This window comes from Pantherophis guttatus, chromosome 7 (assembly GCF_059756535.1).
Source record: "Pantherophis guttatus breed Tessera chromosome 7, ASM5975653v1, whole genome shotgun sequence".
NCBI classification, from domain to species: domain Eukaryota; kingdom Metazoa; phylum Chordata; class Lepidosauria; order Squamata; family Colubridae; genus Pantherophis; species Pantherophis guttatus.
In genome coordinates, this window is record NC_142069.1 from 1,670,388 (window position 1) to 1,691,246 (window position 20,859).

At 42.4% G+C, this 20,859-nt stretch overlaps 1 protein-coding gene across 1 annotated transcript; it reads right to left on the reverse strand.

Annotated features, from left to right (window-relative positions):
* Positions 1-464: 464 nt before the first annotated feature.
* On the reverse strand, positions 465-10,667 carry LOC132710996 (C-type lectin lectoxin-Thr1-like). Its single transcript, XM_060688733.2, has 6 exons — positions 10,593-10,667; positions 9,521-9,584; positions 7,499-7,593; positions 6,364-6,510; positions 1,947-2,055; positions 465-695 (listed from the first exon to the last, which is right to left on the reverse strand). Exons 2-6 carry the CDS (start codon positions 9,582-9,584, stop codon positions 625-627), a joined length of 486 nt encoding a protein of 161 aa, XP_060544716.1. The 5' UTR covers positions 10,593-10,667; the 3' UTR covers positions 465-624.
* Between the last annotated feature and the right edge of the window lie 10,192 nt (positions 10,668-20,859).

Below are 20,859 nucleotides of genomic sequence, written 5' to 3' on the forward strand. Positions count from 1 at the left end.
ATGGTGTTGCCGCATGGTTCTAATGAACTGTCGGTGGTTTCAGATATGTTTTTTATGTCAGAGTGCCATATATCTCCCATATCCACCCAAGTAGGGAACATCACATCCGGGTGTTTCGCTGCGCTCTGAAGACCCTGTTGTTCCGCCAGGCAGGGCTATTAACATAACGTTTTAAATTGGGGTATTTTAAATTTCTGGGATTTTAATTGGAGCCTAATTATTTAATGATTTTAAATTTTAAATTGTTGTCGTGTTTTTTGTGTTTTTAAATAGGCTGTACACCGCCCTGAGTCCTTCGGGAGAAGGGCGGTATAGAAATAAAATTATTTATTTATTTATTTTATTTATTTATTTATCATCGGTGCTGCCTAGATTAGTTAATTTTTGATTTGGTTGATTGGGGGTGGGGGGGGGGAATGACCACCAGGAGACCTCTCAATGAATGAAAACACACAAGAGAAAAATTTAAAAGCATAATCTGCCCTTGGATTAGAGTTTATTGATTAGCGACACCACATGGAAAAGAAAGTCTGATGCACAATCTTGTTCTGTGGGTCAGCAGGCTGATGTTGTAGTAGCCAGGGAGATTCTGGCTTCCAACCTTCAAGGTGCTTCCAGCTGTATTTAGTACACAGCCATCTTGCACAGATAAGACAGTTTCATCTCACAAAACTGGTCATTCCATACTTTATAGTCTAGAAGAAATCAAATAATTGATTAGACTTTTGCTGCAATTTTTGTAACAATCTTATAATTTGTATCTAAGAAGACAATATTTTGTCACAAAAGGATTAACTTTTTTGGATAGGAACATTTAAACATATACCTTTGCCATTATAGTTTACAGGTAGTCCTTAACTTACAACCATTCATTTAGTGACCGTTCAAAATTACAACAGCACTGAAAAAAATTGATTTATGACTGGTTTGACATGACTGTTGCAGTACTCTTATGATCAAGTTATCAAAATTTGGACATTTGGCTACTGGCATATATTTATGACTTGCAGTGTCCTGAGGTCATGTGATCCTTTTCGTAACCATCTGACAAGAAAAGGAAATGGGGAAGCCAGATTTGCTTAACAACCTGAGACAGCTGATGCATCTCACGGGATGGCACTGCTTGGTTTCTATTCCTCTGAGTTCCCTCCCTGCGTTCCTGCCCCCCAGTTACTGATGACAGGCTGTCAGCTTGCAACATGCAGCTTAGCAAAAGGGCAGCCATGACACGAGTGTTGTTGAGATCTTCAGAGAAAGGAGTGAGGAAGGACAATAGGTGGCATTACACCAAGGGCAAAATGAATATGTCCCATTCTGATGATCTTGGAATTGAGATCATCAATGAGCTTCATTGAGCTTAACTGGGTTCAGCTTCTTTCAAGGCCTCAATACAGGTTTTATGAGTTTCCCTTCTCACACCTAAAAAACAACGCCATCACTTCAGTCGTGATGCTGTCGGGAATATTGAATTCTCCAGGGTCAGGACTTGGAAGAGGGGGTAAAGCAAAAGTAAGCTAGATGATAAAAGTAGGAAAAACATCTCTCTGCATCCCATTGTGGCTGGGTGAGCTTTTTTTGCTCAGTCAATTAAGGTCTTAACTGGATTTGTGCAATAAACTGACCCTCTGGCTAAGTAAAGTTTGCACATCTTCGTAAGCCATGGAAAAAAATTAATCCAGGTCTAAGATAACAAAACTAACCCGTGTCGACCCGGGTCAGTTGGAATGCCAGCAGCTACAATTTGAAGAATATGCAAAGCTCAGTTAGGTATTTTATTAGATTTGGTGCACGTCTATGGGGCTGTGGATTAACATGCTGTCCAAACCCACTGAAGTCTCTGACTTCATGCATATTGGCTGTGGAAGATTGGAAGGTTGTACTTTTTCACACATCCGGAGAACACATGCTTGAGAAGTCTGATATACTAGAACAAAAAATCTCCTTACCGTTGGAATATAACTCGACACAATTCTGCCTCTCTTGGCAGTTAGAAGGTTGATTTTGTGCCCAAGGCATGTATTCCGCCACGGATGCATCTACCCATCTCATTCGTATCTGTAGGGAGAGAAAGCAGTGTCATCTCCCCAAGTGTTTTTCTGAATCTTGCAGAAAAGAGGATATTTCTCCTCAAATGTACTTCTTAACAGCCGAAGGGTCAAATGTAAGAGGGATCAAGTTGTCCTAGGGGACAACAGGTTAAGTATAAGCCAGCAGTGCGCTTCAGCTACCCCCCAAAAAATAAATAAATAAAACACCAAGATAGGCTCAAGATCAGAAAAGGTTGATAGCATTGCTTAACACTGCACTAGTGAGGCCACACTTAGAATACTTAGAATCCAGTTCTGGCCACCATGATACAAAAAAAATGTTGAGACTCTGAAAAGAGTGCAGAGAAGAGCTAGAAAGATTAGAGGGTGAGAGGCTGAAACATGATGACCGCTTGCAGGAACTGAGTATGTCTATCTAACGAAGAGAAGAATTAGGGGTGATGTGATAGCAGTCTTCCAATATTTGAGGGGCTGCCACAGAGCAGAGGTGACTATTCTTCAAAGCATCTGTAGGTAGGACAAGAAGTAATGGGTGGAAGATTATCAAAAAGTGATCCACCCTAGTGTGAAAATTTCTGACAGAACAATGAATCAGTAGAACAGCTTGCCTCCAGAAGTTGTGTGTACTCCATCGCTGGAGGCTTTCAAAAATAGACTGAACAACCAATTGACTGGGCTTCTACTGGGCTTCAACCAATTGATAGGGCTTCTACTTTGAGCAGGAGGTTGTACTAGAAGACCTGAGATCCCTTCTATCCCTAGGGTTCTATATTCTACATTCTGTTCTAAAACATGAGAGAATAAATTCAGGCTCAGGTGATTACATGCATACAGAGTTTCAGGGAAACTGAAAAATATAAGTCCAGTCCAGCACAATACCACTGAAAAAGAAACAAGAAATCCAGCATGGTTACACAAATATCTCTTCAATAAACTGAAAGACAAAAAAGGACAGGTACAAAAAATGTAAAGAGGGACACATAACTAAGGCAGAATATCAGCAGGTAGCCCGAATCTGCAAAGATAAACTCAGGAAAGTAAAGACTCAAGAATCTGATTGATTATATCCCACAGTTCTGAAGCTGCTGTCTTATTGTTATTTCAGAACCATTGTACCATATCTTTCAAGAATTCTGGAGCACTGGGAAACTACCAGTGGATTGAAAAAGAGCTGATGTGGTTCCCATCTTCGAGAAAGGAAAAAAACAGATCCAAGAAATTACAGATCAATCAGCCGAGGATCAATATCTGGGAAGACACTGGAAAAAATAAGAAGAAAACAGATCTCCAAACATTAAGAAACAAAGTTATAACTAGAAGCCAGCATGGGTTTGTTAAAAACATGTCATGCCAAATCAATCTTATTTTATTCTTTGACTAAATTAGCAGAGCAGCAAAATGCTCTGTACATGGTATACTTAGACTTCAGTAAGGCATTTGATAAAGTAGACCACAACCTACTTCTTGGTAAGCTAAAAAAATGTGGAATAGACAGCATCACCCCCAGATGGATTTGTATCTGGCTGACAAACCTTACTCAACGAGTAGTCTTTAATGGTACCATATCCACATGGAAAGAAGAAAGCAGTGGTTCCATCTTATGCTCAGTACTTTTCAGTATTTTCATAAATGATTTAAATGAGGGAATAGAAGGAGAACTCATCAGTTTTACAGATGTCACTAAGTTGGCAGGAATATCCAACACCCAGAAGACAAGCACAGGATCAAAAAAGATCTTGACAGACTTGAACAATGGGCCCTATCCAACAAAATGAATTTTAATGTGGAGAAAAGAAAAGATTTACACCTAGGCAAAAGAACCCCAAAGGTAGAAGTACAAATTATGGTTCAAAAACAATAACTGTGAGACGGACCATCCTTTAGTCAGATCTCATCTGGAATTCTACATTCAGTTTGGGTTACCACATTACAAAAAAGATGTTGAGACTGGAAAAAGTGCAAAGAAGAGTAACAGATGATTAAAGGCATGGAGATAAAAATATATGAAAAACGGTTACAGGAATTGGGTATGGTCAGCCTAGAGAAAAGAAGGACTGGGGTGACATGATAGCAGTATTTGAGGGGCTGTCACAAAGAAGATGGGGCCAACCTATTCTCCAAAGCTCCCGAAGGCAAGACAAGAAGCACCAGATGGAAACTAATCAAAGAAAGAAGCAACCTGGAATTAAGGAGAAACTTCCTAACAGTGAGAACAATTAAGTAGTGGAACGGATTGCCTACAAAGTTCTGGATGCTTCATCACTGGAGGATTTTAAGAAGAAACTGGACATAACTACGGACTGTACAGTTGCAGAGACTAAATTGATTTTGAACTTGATAACAGCAGCAAGATTGTTGGTAGCACAACACTGGAAGAAGGATTTTTTGCCTACTATTGATGATTGGATATTGAAAGTAATTTAGCTGAAATGGCTAAAATTTCAGCATATCTGAAGGATCACACACAAGAAAGGTATATACAGGACTGGAGAAGATGGATTGATTATATACAAAATAAGTATCAGACCAAAAAATATCAAATAGCTTATGAATGATCTCTTTTATTTGTATAAGCGCTATATAAGTGATATTAGAAGTATTATGTTTAAGAAATAGGATTTTATATATGGGGGGTTAAGAATTTTTTTTTTTTAGGGGGTGTTAGTTTAATGATTGGTTATGCAATTTAGTTTATTGTTAAAGGTCAATAAAAATACCTTGTGTTCTGCTCTGGGAAGTCGGGGAGGGGGAGGGGGGGTTGGGAGGGAGGGTTGTGGGGAAATTGTGTTTGTTTTAAAACTTTTTCAATAAAAAAAAAAGAAGAAACTGGACAATCATTTGACTAAAATGGTATACCACAGTGATGGCTAACCTTTTTGCTATCACGTGCCAAAAGTGGGGGGGAGCTCGGAGTGGTCATGCGCGCGCGTACCCATACCCATAATTCGATGTGCCCCACCCCCCTGCATGTGCGTGCGAACACACACACCCCGTGCTCTCCCCACTTTTGGCATGTGATGGCACGGTGGGCCCAGGAGGCCCATTTTTCACTCTTTCCAGGCTCCAGACCCTTTCTAGGAGCCTGGGGAGGGCGAAAACGGCCTTCCCCACCTCCCGAAGGCCCTCCAGAAGCCGAAAACAGCCTGTTTGCCAACTTCCGCTTGGCCCGGAAGGCCCGAAAATCAGCTGGTGGAGCTGAGCTCGCGTGCCCACTGATATGGCTCTGCGTGCCACCTGTGGCACGCGTGCCATAGGTTCGCCATCACGGGTATAGGGTCTCATGGTTGAACAGGGGTTCAGACTAGAAGACCTCCAAGATCTCTTCCAACTGTGTTATTCTATTAACTAAGTATGGTAGCCATTGGTTTTTGGAGCTTTGTACAGTAGGTAATAAAGGGCAGATTCAAAGCTGTCTTTTGGCTCTTCAATGAGCCAATAATTTCCATGTCCATTTTCTGCGAGACATGAGCCCTCCATGACACTTAGATAGATCTTGGATCAAGTTAGTTCAGGGCTAGAAGCATGATTATCGTAGTTTAATCATCACTAGAAAGTTGCATGTTTCTAACTTCCAACTGGATCCCACTCAAAACGTCTTAAGAGATCTCCCAGAAAGGAAGACACATAGAAGAGAAAGCCACAGAGGTCTGAAAACACCTCCAAAAGATCCCACTTCACTTAAGGGCCTTCTTTCCAGTCATAGCTGTTGATCAGCATCCAAACACAGGTGATGAAAGTTCCTATGTTGAACTGTGTGAATTGGGACACGGGTGCCCTGGGTGTGCAAAGACTATGAGGGAGTTTGGAATTGTGACAGAGTTTGTTAAAAATGCTTATACTCACTGATGAGGGGAAACGATACAGATGTTTTTGTAATTTCTCTGTTTATCTACTCTTGAGCAATCAGCTTGTGTTTCCTTACTTATTCTACGTGGTTCCTAGCCAGCCTTGTGAGTGTACCAAAAGGATACTATTGCTCAGATCTGAAGAAACGTGTCATTTAGAGAGAATTGGGATCTGTCCCTTTGTCTATTCTGAGCTCAATCTAGACAGCGTGTGTAACATAGCCATGGTCAACTTCTTAAGATCCGAAAATTGCACTGAGATCCAAAACTGAATGTTTTGAAGGCTCTCCAAGGAACCCCCCCACATACTAGGATTGCTATCATGCTGTTGTTAAGTCCTTATGGAATTGTGCCGTGTAAATCCATTGACAGATTGGCCTATTCTTGTCACTTCCCCCCTCCCTCCCCCCAAGCTTTTCATTGTCTTCAGATATACCACTCGCTCCCTTTTCTCCCAAACGTCTACTCACCTTCCCGCCCCTGATTTTGTACATTCCAATCCAGGTTCTATATGCCTCTCCGTAATTAGTGAGTATAGCAGAAGCTATGCTGTTCATTTCCCGTTCGCTGAGGATGGAGGCAAGGTGGGCATGTTTGCCATGGGAACTGCATTCTGTCTGGGAGACACCAAGCAGACACAGGTTAGGGCTTCCTGCTTTAGATGCTGACCCTGTCCTTTAGACCAGGATCTTCAAACCTGGCCACTTTAAGACTTGTGGACTTCAACTTCCAGAATTCCCCAGTCAGCATGGCGGAGTGTCGTCAGTTTGGTGACCCTTGCTTTAGAGCCCTCCCTCAGTTCCACCAGTCTATCCTTGTCCTTCCTGATTTCCTGTCTTCACGACATCTAAAATCTATAGCATGGAATCAAAAGCAGGACCTAAAAAGCAATCACCCAGGCTCACTGCAGTATTTATCCCTTCTAACTCTGTGATTCTGTATTTTAAACTGCATAAATATGCGTAATCAGCAAATACCTAGCTACTTCCCTTCCCATCTACTGTTACTATCCTCAAGAAAGAGTCTTAATAAAGAGAAACATATCAGTTATGCTGGAAAAGATAAACCATAGAGAACTGAGGACTTCAAGGTTGCCTCACTTAGCACATTCCTTTTGTTTGTTTTGTTTTGAAACAAAATTCCTCCAGTAATTTGTTTCCCTCACAGTAGAAGCTTTGTCTGACAACATCCTTTCTTTGCTGTGCCCCTATGATGTTACTTTCATTGCTCCTCAGTCCTACCATTAGACAACCCTAAGCTATGCTTTTCTATACTGAGGCTTAACTATGTGAGGGGTCCTTGGTGGTCTCAGAGCTTGGTGCCGATGATATTATCTAGTTTGAGCGATGCAGGAAAATAACCAAGCTCAGAGAACACCAAGACCCCTCATTTCAACCATGATCACATTATTGTGGCCACCAAATTGCCTTATTTTTTACCATAACCTTTGGACACCTCTGCTCACTCCTCCCTCCCTCCTTCCCTTCCATCCATCCTCCCTCCCTCCCTCCCTTCCCACAGGGAAGCATTATGCTCAGAAAACAATCCAATAGTCTGAGCTGGAACCGGACATCCAAACATGGAGGTGGATGGGGCTCCTCTTACCTCTGCATCGTTCCAGCTCAGTTTATTCTCGAAAAATCCGTAGCAATGCTGCTCATAAAGAAACCAGTTCAGGGGACAAGATACTGCTTCCAGGCCTGTTGGTGGAAAGAGAAGGCGTTGTCAAAGAGGAGGAGATGGGGGTCACCCACCCTGAACCCATAGATTCAAACTGAGAAGAGGGGGAGGAGAAGGGACTTGAAAAAGGGGAAGAAAAGAGACACCCTAGAAATAAGGGCAGGACGGTGCCCAGCTGGAGGGAAGCCAGGACGTGGATGGGGTGCAAAGTACGGCGAGAGGCTGGGAAGACAGGTGGGGGCAGCCTCCCCTCAAGTAACAGGGTCAGAAGAAGAAAAGAGAAGAGCAACTCAACAAGGACCGATATCTGGACCAATTGGCTGGAAAGGGTCTCAGGACACCCTTTGCTTAAATACCAATGGATGGATGGGTGGATTTTCTGCTCTTCGGTTTCACAAATTCCTTGACCCATTGTTTACTAATTCATTGTTGGTCTGCTATTAATCTTGGTTAATCTTTGTTTACCTGTTGTTGATTGCTGGCAAGGGGGTTTTTGGGGTTTTTGGTCTCCTTTTTGGCTTTCTGATTGTCTCTCTTGAATGGTGTGTAAATGTTGTTTGTGCTTAGCTGAATGTTGGTGCCCAAACCCTTTGCTTAATTTGGGGTTCCTATAACCCACATAATGTCACAACACATATCTGCCAGAATATGGCTTTGATTGCATGGTTGGGCCCACATTCTGGCTCTGACTCCCATTCCTGTGAACCCCACAATTTGTCCAGGGTGAATAACATTGCCTCTAGAGCTTTTCCTGACCTTTGTCATCTCAATACTTGAAGATCTGAGGAGAGAGCTTAGCTTACATTCCGTTTTGTGATGGCAATCTTTATATTTTCCTGCCATGACGGGGCATTTTCTCCCCAATTTGTATGGCTGGAACTACAACCATTTTTTGAGTTGTCCATCAGAGAATCCGAGGGCTGGAAGGGACGTCGGAGGTTTTCTAGTCCAATCTTGTGTTCAAGGCAGGACACTTTATAGCATCCCAATCAAATGGTTGTCCTGTCTATGGGTGTTTTCATAAAAGAGAACCTGAGCTGAGGCACTCACATTGCAGCCCTGGTCAAAAGGGCCCAGCAGAGATTATACTATCTGAGACTTCTCAGGAAACAACAACTGAATGGAAAACTGCTGGTGACCTTCTACCGCTGCACCATAGAGAGTGTTTTAACTTACAGTACCTGTCTATGGTTTGCCAATGGCACAGTGGCAGATAGGATAGCACTCCAGAGGGTCAACGTCATTGCCCAGAGGATCATTGGTTGCCCTCTCCCCTCTTTGGAAGAGCTTTATAGCTCCTGCTGCCTTAAGAAAGTTCATTCTTAAAGATCCATCTCAACCTGGGCACTCTTTTTTTGAACTATTACCATCTGGCAGATGTACAGGATAATAAAAACAAGGACAAATAGGTTGAAAAACAGCTTCTATCCCAGGGCAGTAACTATATTGAATTCTACTGTATAGTGCAATATTAATGCAATATCTGGTTTTTAATTGAATTGTATAGAATGTGAAGGATGTATGTTTGTGTTTTATTTTTATAGTTACAATGTACACTGAAGATGGCATTTAATTTCATTGTATGAGGTGCAATGACAATAAAGTAAAGTAAACTATTTTTGAAAACCTCCAGTGATGGAGCATTCACAACTCCGGGAGGCAAACTATTCATTCATCCCACCGTCAAGAAACTTTTTATGAGTTTTCACCCATTGGTTCTTCTCCTGCCTTTCTATGCTTTGTAGAATAAGTCAACTTCCTCTTTTCTGTAACAGCCCCTCAAGAACTGGAAGGCTGTTATCATGTCACTCGTAGTCCTCTTTGCTAGACTATACATATCTAATTCTCTTAGTCTTTCATCATAGAATTTAGCCTCCAGACCTCATACTATCTTTGTGGCTCTTCTCTGCCGTTCTTCAGTATTTTTTTGCATCAACAAAGACCTACCTTGTATGAAGAAAGAGGCCACCAGGAAGCCCAAAAAGGGCACACAAACAGAGGCGAACCCCATCTGGAAGGGAAAAGAAAGAGCAAGCTAAATCAAGGAGCTGCTGTTACCAGATGTATTGATGTCCTCCAGCTGTGTCGATTTCAGAAGGAGATTGGATAAATTCAGGGAGGAGGATGGGATCTCATCAACTCCTAGTCTTTCTGGCTGTTTATCACCTCCTGAGTCAAGATTGTTGGACGAGCAGGCACAGAAACAACCAGGGAAGTGATTAAAACCTGGGAAACAGCCCCCTCCTCAGTCAACAAGAGTGCTGATTTACCACCACTTGCTCAAATACTTGGGAGGCAAGGGCTTGGCAGCACAAACTTCAGCTAACGACTTAATAGCCAGCCATAAATACCCCAATCAACATCTAACAAGCCACATACAATATGCACCATATAAATACCACAAACAGAACAACCCAAAGCCCACCCTCTGCTAGAGAGAAGTTCCCTGAAGATGGGCTCCAGCACAAGTCCAAAAGCTCAGGAGGCAAAACCTCTATTCCCACTGACTGACCCAAATTAGTTCCCTCAACATTCTCCTGGAACACATAGATTCACCTTCATTTGTATATCAATAAATTACAGTAGCATCCTTAACTGTCCAACAGCTTGCCACCCTCTTCTTGCTACTGAATTGCCTAAAGACTCTTGGGTTGACCTCTGTGGGACATAGAATGGTGGCCTGGATGGACTCCACTCTGTCCTTCCATCTTTCTGTTTTTAGATAATGAAAAAGAAATCTAGAGGTCCCTGAGGAACAGTTTTTCCTTTCGTTGGCCTTTTGGTAAATTGCAGAAACATAAAAAGCCACACATGAGGAGAACTTCATGAGAACCTGAACAAGTCAATCCCCCACCTGTAATACCTTGACTGACACTGGTTTAGCTGCCTTTAAAAAAAGGAACCTGTGGTTAGCATCTCGTTATTAAATGCTATGGACCAGCCAGACGTGTCCCCTCTATCAATCGGTGGCTCCCCCCTGAAATATCCTAGAGACTGCTTTCGGATGGAGGCTACTTACAGATCAGTCTTTGTATGCTGTCAGGAGAATTGTGAGCTTTTGCTCCTTCTGGGTCAATGATGGTTCTTTCTGAACTATTTATTTATGAGTGGGTTTGGGAGTAGTGTGTAGGTGTGGCAAACAGGCACTACAAGGACAAATATCTACTGAAGCCAGAAGCACACCGAGATCATTTTTTATGTGGAAATGCCACGGCTGAGCAATGATCCAGGCAATGGGAAATAAATGATGCTGGAAAGAGGAAAACATGTACCAGCAGATCCCAAAGAGTTGAGGAAAATCTTCTCTAGAAGAAGATAAGACATAGGAGGAGAGTGATAGTCTATGGTAGGAAAAGGAGGCTGATGTGAGAAAGGGACAAACGTTGTGCAGATAAATTAATGGACAGGAAATTGACATAATATCATGGACAAAGTCAGATCAGAGCATTTTAATCCCCTTCTATGACAGACCCAAAGTGACCATTTTGGAAAAAGGAGATTTTAGAATAAAGAATCCTAGGTCTGGAAGGGACATTGGAGGTCTTCTAGTAGTTCAACCTCTCCCCTCAAATGACGAGACCTTACACCATTCCAGTCAAATGGTTGTGCAATCTATTTTTCAAAACCTCCAGTGATGGAACACCACAACTTTAGAATGAATTGTTCTCACTGTCAGGAAATTTCTCCTTACTTCTAAGTTGAATCTCTATCAACCTTCCATGCACTTCTTCTTGTCCTGCCCTCTTGCTCTGGAGAATAAGTCAATCTCCTCTCCTCTATGATAGCCCTTCAAGTACTGGAAGGCAGTTATCATGCTATCCCCAAGCCTTCTAAAAACAAAAATCATGTAAACATACAGTGGAAGGACTGTAACAGCCACTATGTAGGACAAAGAACACCAACTAGCAGTCCGACATGATGAAATCTCCTCAGTTGCACAACAGACTTCACCAATTGGGAAAGTGAGCGTCCAAGTCAAGTCCAAAAATGTCAGAGAATTCCTGGAAGTTTGGCACTCAATCAAATCAGCCATCAACAGGCACATAGAGATAACCAACACATGCACACCATTCAAAAGAGATAACCAAAAGGCCAAAAAGGAAACCAAAGGACAAAACACCACCTCACCAGCAATCAATAATAAGCAGATAAGCAGACCTTAACCATGATTAATACCAGATCAACAATAAAGCAATAAGGAATACCCCAATCAAGGAATTAACAATACAAACAAGGAAACAGTTAACAATAGCTTAAATCAAAGAACTACCAAGAATGCTCTCACCCACACTACCAAGCAAGCCCCTAGTATATAAACAGAGAGTAAATCTCACTTCCTTCTAGCACTGATGATGTTTCCTAGTTGGGTCATGTCTGCAAGTAAACAACCAAGCTGAGAAAGCACCAAGGAACCCAAGAGACTTTAACATCTCCACTTAGTGATAAATGGCTAAACTCATACAATCTAATGCAGAGATGACAAACTCATGCCCACTCCCAGTTTAGTGAAGGGGAGGAAAATCACGATATGTCACCATGATGATGACGTGAGTTTGACACCCCTGGTTTCAAGACATCCCAGATGGTCTCAACAATCACAATGGATTTTTCAGTTTCTTAACTGATAAAGTGATGATGATGTTACATTCAATCATGTTCAACTATTGGTGAGTCTATGTGCCAGGTCTCTCCACATCTTCCAATCTTGTAATACTTCCTTGAGTTTTTCTATGCTCTGGTTGGTTGTGTCTTAAAAATGCTTTTTCCACAAAAAAGCAACTGGGCTTTCTTGTGTTTTTCCCCCCTTTGAAAATATTTCATTTCTCATCCAACCTAAAAGTAAGGAGAGATTTCCTGGCAGTGAGAAAGATTACTGGAGGTTTTCAAGAAAAGATTGGACAACCATTTGACCAGGTTGGTATAAAGACTCTGCCTTGCTCAGGAGGCTTCGACTCGGACCTTCAAGGTCCCTTCCAACTCTGGGCTGGGACAATCACATTTCCACCAGACTTCTTTAAAAAGGGCTACAAAGAGAAAGGACCTGTTCCTTGCTAAATCTTGGGCATTTTCCAAATCATCTTTATTATACCACATCAGCCTTCGAACCTGTGTTGTGTCAAGCATTGGGATGGGGACTCCCAGCATTCCTAGCTGAAGGAGAAGAGGATTGGAATTATGGGGGCTGCAGTCCCAATGCACATCACGAGCATTTGGTTAGGGCATACTGTCCCAGATCACAGCAATGTCTTCTGTTCCGGACATTGCTGATCAATTGACCAAGAATATCAGTCAATATATCTATGACTTGTCTTTCTTGTTCAGTAGTTTTATTTCAGGAGGAAATATCTCCATGATTCAGCCAGCAGAAGGAAGCCTCCAATCTTTTGTACTGTGATAAGGATTTCCTGAAGTAATTAGTTTCATCAGAATGAACTTCATGTCTTCAGCATCTTTACTGCTCAAATGCTTTCGTCTCACTTTGGAAGGGCACTTTTGATCACTGGTTGTCGAGCTGCTTCTTTAATAGAATAACAGAGTTGAGAGGGACCTTGGAGGGCTTCTAGCCCAACCCCCTGCTGAAGCAGCAGACACTGTGCCATTTCAGACAAACGGTTGTCCCATCTGTTCTTGAAAACCTCCAGTGATGGAGCACCCACAACTTCTGGAGACCAGTCGTTCCGCTGGTTAATTGTTATCACTATCAGGAAATTTGTTAAGTGAGTTTTGCCCCATTTAGGACCTTTCTTCCCATAGTTCTTAAGTGAATCACTGCAATTGTTAATAACATGGTTGTTAAGTGAATCTGGTGTCTCCATTGACTTTGCTCATGAGAAGGTTGCAAAAGGGGATCACGTAACCCCAGGACACTGCAACCATTGTAAATGTGAGCCAGTTGCCAAGCATGTGAATTTTGATCCAGTGACCACGGGAATGCTGCTGTGGTTGTTAAATGTGAAAAACGGCCCTCTATCACTATTTTCAGTGCTGTCGTAACTTTGAATTGTCATTAAATGAAGAGTTGTAAGTTGAGGACTACCTGTGGTACATTTTTTTAAAAGGATTTGGCAAGCTGCTCTAATATCTCAGGTGTCTTAGAAGCCCAAAATGTTGCTGATCCAAAACAGTCTTGTTAACAAAGGTTGTAGAGGTAATGATAGGTCATTTAAAGACTTCAAAACAATGACCGACACCTCAACACTCATTTCAAAGTTATGACGGATTTGTCCTAAGTTCAGATAGGGGGGTACTGCAGCATACACCCCCCCTGCCTTTCCCCCGAATCCCCTGGAGGACTTCATCTTGCTCCCCATCCCTTCTGGCAGCATCTGCCCTTTTCAGCACCCTGAAAATTGTAAAGCTGATGGTAAAAAATTCAATTTTGTAACAGAATTGTCTGGAATATCTTATCTGATTCAGTTGTCTCAGAAACTAACTTTCACAATTTTAATTGTAACTTAACTTCTCTGGACCTCACTCCATAATTTAAGAGATCCCTAAGGGGGGAGTCCGTAATTGCACTGCTGTGCCTAAATCACAACTTGATTTTGAATTGTTGGCTTCCAGTGTTTAATATTTGGCAATCAGTAAGCACACTGATAAAAGCTTTAGATCAGAAAACTGGGTCCTCTCTCATTAATTGGTAATTGCATTTTTGGTAAAGATATTTTCAGAATCAAAGAACCCTTAAAAAATTTCTAAACAAAGAATTTTCTGAAGATAATTTCCAGTACTGAAGGATTTATCTCAGAATATAACCTAACCTAGGAATAATATTCATTCTGGAATGAAAAGGTGAGGCTTAATGTCTCCCATCTATCAATATCTGAAGAATAACAGAATATAAGATAGTTGGAAGGGATCTTGGAGATCTTCTAGTCCAGAGGTCTCCAACTATGGCAACTTTAAGCCTGGAGGACTTCAACTCCCAGAAAGTTGCCAAGGTTGGAGACCAGTGGTGAGTTGCCCCCGGTTTGGACCAGTTCGCAAGAACTGGTAGTAAAACCGGCGGGAGGCTCTGCCCACTGACCTGGACGTCATCATAGGCAGAAGCTGAAATGCGGGCAGGATGTGAACCAGCAGTAAAGGTAAGTAGAACCCACCCCAGTTGGAGACTCTGTTATAGTCCAACCCCTTCCTGCTTGAGCAGGAAACCCTATACCAGTTCAGACAAATGATTGTCCAATCTCTTCTTAAAAACAATCAGTGATGGACAACATCTGTTCCATTGATTAATTGTTTTCACTGTCAGAAAATTTCTCCTTAATTCTCCTAAATTGAACATAGAACCATAAAATTGGAGGGGGCCTTGGGCATTGTCTAATGGTCCAACCCCTGCTCAAGCAGGAGACCCTATACCAGTGGTGGCGAACCTTTTACTTACTGAGTGCTGAACAGGAACACACTTTGCGTGTTGCGCGCGCACGCATGCCGTCCACAGTAACGCACTGCTCCCCATGTGCTGCGCGTGCAACTGCACCATCTGCGCATGCGCACAGCTTTCATGCGCACCCCCACCATGGGCTATGCACGTAACTGCACCATCTGCATATGCGAGCAGCTTTTGTGCATGCGCACTAGTGCGTGCTGTGCGCAATCTCACCATATGTGCATGCACACAGCTTTTGCGCATGCAATGCACACATGCAAATGCTGTCTGCACATGCATGCATTGCGCACCAGTCATCCCGTGCACATGCTCAGGAGAGCTCCGAAGACCAGCTGGGTCCCCTGAATTGAGCGCATGCGCCCTAGAGGCCTAAACACTAGTTGGGGCGTGCGCATGCGCAGTTTCAGGTGAGCTTGGCAACAGCTTGTATGCCCGGAAAAATGGCTCTGCGTGCCACTTCCGGCACGCGTGCCATAGATTTGCCAACACGGCCCTATACCATTCCGGACAAGTGGCTGTGTAGTCTCTTCTTGAAAAGTTCTAGTGATGGAGCACCCAGAACAGCCTCCATGGGAGATATGACTCCACAGCTGTGCAGATCTTATCTTCAGGAAGTATTCTCTTACAGTTAAGTGAAATCTCTGAAGCTGGAAACTGTACCCATTATTTCTGATTCACTAATTTGGGGTCATCTCACAAACAACACCGTTTATGTACCTTAACAGGAATATCTCCCCTTGATCTGCTTCTGGCTTCAATGGGTAGCACATTGTAGTCCTGCTGTGAACATTGAGTTGCAGGTTGTCCATTTGTTCTGCTTAATATCCATCAAGAGCCCCTTTGCCTCAGAAGCTTTTTCCTGGAAAAGAAGCCACTAGTTCAGGCAAGTCTAATGGTAGAAACTGAAGAAAAACTAAAGAGCTTCTTGATGAGTGCAAAAGTTGACTTGAAACTCAGCATTGGGAAAAAAATAAGATCATGGCATCCGATCCCATCACTTCCTGGCAAATAGAAGGAGAAGAAATGGAAGCAGTGACAGATTTTATTTCGTTGGGCTCCAAGATCACCGCAGAAAGCGACTGTAGCCATGAGATTAAGAGATGCTTGCGACTTGGGAAGAAAGCTATGAGAAACCTAGACAGCATGTTAAAAAGCAGAGACATCACCTTGTTGACAAAGGTCCATATAGGCAAATCTATGGTTTTCCCAGTAACAATGTATGGTTGTGAGAGTTGGACCATAAGGAAGGCTGAGAACTAAAGAATTGATCTTATTAAGAACTGTGGTGGCGCAGTATTAGAATGCAGTATTGCAGGCTAATTCTGGTGACTGCAGACTGCCACTTGTTCGATAGTTCAATCCTGACTGGTTCAAGGTGGGCTCCACTTTCCATCCTTCCGAGGTCAGTAAAATGAGGACCCAGATTGTTGGGTGAAAGATGCTGACTCTATAAACCACTTAGAGAGAGCTGAAATGGTATATAAGTATAAATGCTATTGCTGTTGCTTTCAAGTTGGGAACTCTTGAAAATCCCTTGGATTTCAGGGAGATCCTATCAGTCAATCCTCAAGGAAAGCAATCCTGGCTGTTCTTTTGAAGGACAGATAGTGAAGCTGAAGCTCAAATACTTTGGTCACCTAATGAGAAGAGAGGATTCCTGGGAAAACACCTGATGTTGGGAAAGGCACCAGAGAAGGGGGTGGCAGAGGATGAGAGGGTTAGATAGTATCATCAAAGCAATGAACAAGGAAACTCTGGGATACAGTGGACAAAGACCTGGCATGCTACAGTCCATGGGTTGTGAAGAGTCAGACACAACTTAACAACTGCTCAGACAAGAGGGAACATGTTGGCTTGGCCAAGTCTGAGAAGGACACCTAGACACTCTGCGACCGACAGAATTGAATGTTGAAAAGGTCCAGTCATACAAAAAGATGTTATTGTCCTTACACATCTATGATGATGATTATTTAAGAGAAGTAAATATATTCACACAATCCATGTAACTATATACAAAACCTCTTAGGGGGTACAGCAATGGCCTCATAACTGGACATCCAGGCGATCACCTCTGGTGTGGCTTCATGCAGATTTTCTAGGGAATCAGAGAATGCACCTGGTGGGGACATCTTACACAATATGTTTAATAGTTTGCATATCCACTCCTGTACATTGGTTATCAGTACTTAACAATAACATATTGCCCCAGATTAAAAGATGAGCTCTTGTTCAGCTATGGTCAATGATGTTGAAAAACAAGCTCCTCCATATTCACCATCAATGTGCAGTCCATCCAAAGATTGAAATTCCAGAGGCCAGCATGTCTGTGATGACATGGGCACTTTCCACCTTGCTCATAAATGATCTTGACTTCAGTGATCTTGACACCGAGTTGGCCAGATTTGCAAATGGTGCTAAATGAATCAGGGCAATGAATAAAAGGAAAGGGCTCCAGAAGAGTTTGGAGGAAAAGACAACCAAGTGGTGATCTTGTTAGAAGGGTAGGGAGGCTGTTCAACCTATGTAATGCTAAAGTAAGGCGCATTTAGTAGAACCTTTATATTTCCATGCTGGCAATCAATCTCTTGTGCTCTCGCTCTCTGTTTCTCTCTCTCTCTCTCCCTCCCTTCCCCCCTCTCTCTATCACTATATAGCTATATATAGATATATGGATATATAGATTAGGTACCTATATCTATTTGTATCTATACAAAGTATTTATATAGCCACCCATCTTTTATCCAACTCTGGGCACTCCGAATCAAAAGTAAAAAGACTTACAAAATTGTTTTAAAAACTATGAAACACTATTTAAAATAAAAATCATTAACAGCAACAAAACACGGGTGAAAATGTGTTCTAATACATGATCCTCTAATTTTCTCCCAATGCTTGGGGAGAAAGCCAGGTCTTTCTTATGGAAGACTAAAAGGGTGGAGGTCTGCCAAACCTCAGAGTGTATAGTTCAGCTCCTGCCCCAAGGTCTTCCATGGGGCAGGAGTTGCCACCAAAAAGGCACCCTTCCTAGTTCCCATCAGATGGCAATATTTAGGGGAAAGGATCAGGAGCTTGCCCACCCTATCTGATCTGGTAGGATGGGTAGATGTCCTGCAGGTCACCTGTCTCTCTGCCCTGGGAGGCTTTAAAGGTGAGGACCTGCATCCTGAGTTGCACCTGGAAAGAAGCTGGAAGCCAGTGCAGTTTGTACAACAGAGTGTTACATGAGCAAACTTTTTGTTGTTAGTTGCAAAGCCATGTCCAACCCATCATGACCCCCATGGACAATGTTCCTCCAGACCTTCCTGTCCTCTACCATCCCCTGGAGTCCATTTAAGCTCATGCCAACTGCTTCATTGACTCCATCCAGCCACCTTGTTCTCTGTCGTTCCATTCTTCTTTTGCCCTCAATCTTTCCCAGCATTAAGCTCTTCTCCAGTGAGTCCTTCCTTCTCATTAGGTGGCCAAAGTATTTGAGTTTCCTCTTCAGGATCTGGCCTCCTAAAGAGCAGTCAGGGTTGATCTCCTCTAGGACTGACCAGTTGGAATGCCTTGCAGTCCAAGGGATTGCAAATTTAGGGGCCCTCATTACTGTGCATGCTGCTGCATTCTGGACCAATTAAAGGTTCCAGATGGTCTTCGAAGGTTAACTCTGACCCCATGTAGAGCACTTTGAGCTAATCAAAAGTTGTCTATAGCTAACCACGGGGAAAAAATAATGGGGCCATCCTCAAAAGCTATAGAAGAGATGGCTGGGAAGATAATATTCAACACTCAGGAAAACAAGACCGTGTGAAAAAAACTCGAGATGGCTCTGCTTTGACTTTTTTTGGTATAAGAGGGAAGGAAAGGGGAATGTGCTTTCAAGATTCTATTATTATAGCCTAGATTTTGAAAAGCTGAGTTTTAGTGTGTCTGTTTTCTGATTTAGCCTACCTCAAAGGGCCAAGAGAAGCACAGTGAAGATGCTTGTCTCGGTATGCAGAAGTTGTGGGGGGAAAGCAAATCCTTGCTCAGAATCATTAGGAAAGAGATGTTAAGGCTACAACGGGACTCATGCTTGTAGCTTTGATTGCCATGTTGGAGAAAAGACAGAACAGATCTGGGAAAAGTGCTGAAGAGAACATCCAGAAGCATCAGGGGTAGACTATAATACTGCACCAGACAATTCTAGTATGTAATCTGAGGGTCCTCCTAGACGCAACTCCTGCTTGAGGAACAGGTAACTAAGAGAGGCTTTGCTCAATTCAAGGTTGTGCACCAGTTATACCTCTTCCTGGATCTGCTATCATATCACTCTAGTCCTTCTCTTCATTAGACTTGACATACCGAGTTCCTGCAACAGTTCATTGTATGTTTTAGCCTCCAGTACCCTAATCATCTTTGTAGCTCTTCTCTGCATTCTTTCTGGAGTCTCAATATCCTTTTTGTATCATAATGACCAAGCTGGATGTAGTATTCCAAGTGTGGTCTTACCACTACAGTATAAAGTGGTACTAACACTTCATATGATTTTGATTCTATCCCTCTGTTAATGCAACCAAGGATTGCATTGGCCTTTTTGGCTGCTGCCACACACTGCTGGCTCATATTTAAGTGATTGTCCACTAGGACTCCAAGATTCTTCTCACAATTACTATTACTGAACCAGATACTACCTATTCTATACCTGCGCATTTGGTTTTACTTGCCTAAATGTAGAACCTTACTTTTTCACCATTGAATTTCATATATCTTTCATATATGAGCTTATCTTCTGGAGTGTTGGCTATTCCTGCCAGCTTGGTGTTGTCTGCAAATTTGATGAGTTCACCACCTATCTCCTCATCTAATTCATTTATGAAGAAATTGAAGAGTACTGGGCCTAAGACAGAGCCTTGAGGTACCCCGCTATGTATTTCTCTCCATGTAGGTTCAGCTCCATTGAGGACCACATGTTGAGTGTGGTTGATCAGCTAGTTATAAATCTATCTGATGGTGATGTTGTCTATCTCACATTTTTCCATTTTACCAAGAATAAGATTGCGGTCTATTTTATCAAATGCCTTACTGAAATCCAAGTATACAATGTCCTCAGCATTTTGCTGGTCCGTGAATTTAGTTACTTTGTCAATAATGCAAATGGTTTGTCTGGCATAATATGTTTTTGACAAACCCATGTGGGCTTCTAGTAATAGCTTTGCTTGTTTGTAGGTGTTTGCAGATCAGTTGCTTATCTTTTCTATGATCTTCCCAAGTATTGATGTCAAGCTGATTGATCTGCAGTTTCCTGGATCCATTTATTTTTTTTGAAAATAGGAACCACATCAGCTGGAAGGAAGGAAGGAAGGAAGGAAGGAAGGAAGGAAGGAAGGTTATGTGTCTGTGAAACTGTGACTTATCACTGGTTGCTTTGTAACTATTCGTACTTATGACAGATTCCCTTATACTTATGCTACTTACAGTCTGATTTCAAAATTATAATGGGTGTGCCTCCTCTGCCCGCCCAACTCATGTGATTGCATTTTGGTTGTTCGGTAACCAGCTCACTTTGACCAGGTTACTTTGCAACATCCCATAATAGTTTGCATTTTTTGCTAACTTCTGGCATTTACTTCCAATTTCTAGCAAAACATGCTGGCTGGGAAATTCTGGCAGTTGAGGTTCACATGCTTAAAGTTGAAGATGCTGAGGAATACTGAATCAGATGTCATTTCTGCCTCCCGGTTGTAGCTTGTGTGTTCCTTGTACTCAGTCCCAGCCTTCTGAAGAACAGGTCCCCATCTTCTATCAAAGGAAGCCTAACTCCCATCAGAGCCATGTCTGGAATTGTTTTCCTTGAGGAAAAGACCAAGGCAGATGCCCCAGATGTCTACCTGCTGGGTACATCTTCTCTAAAGAGGCAAACTCAGAGTCACGAGTG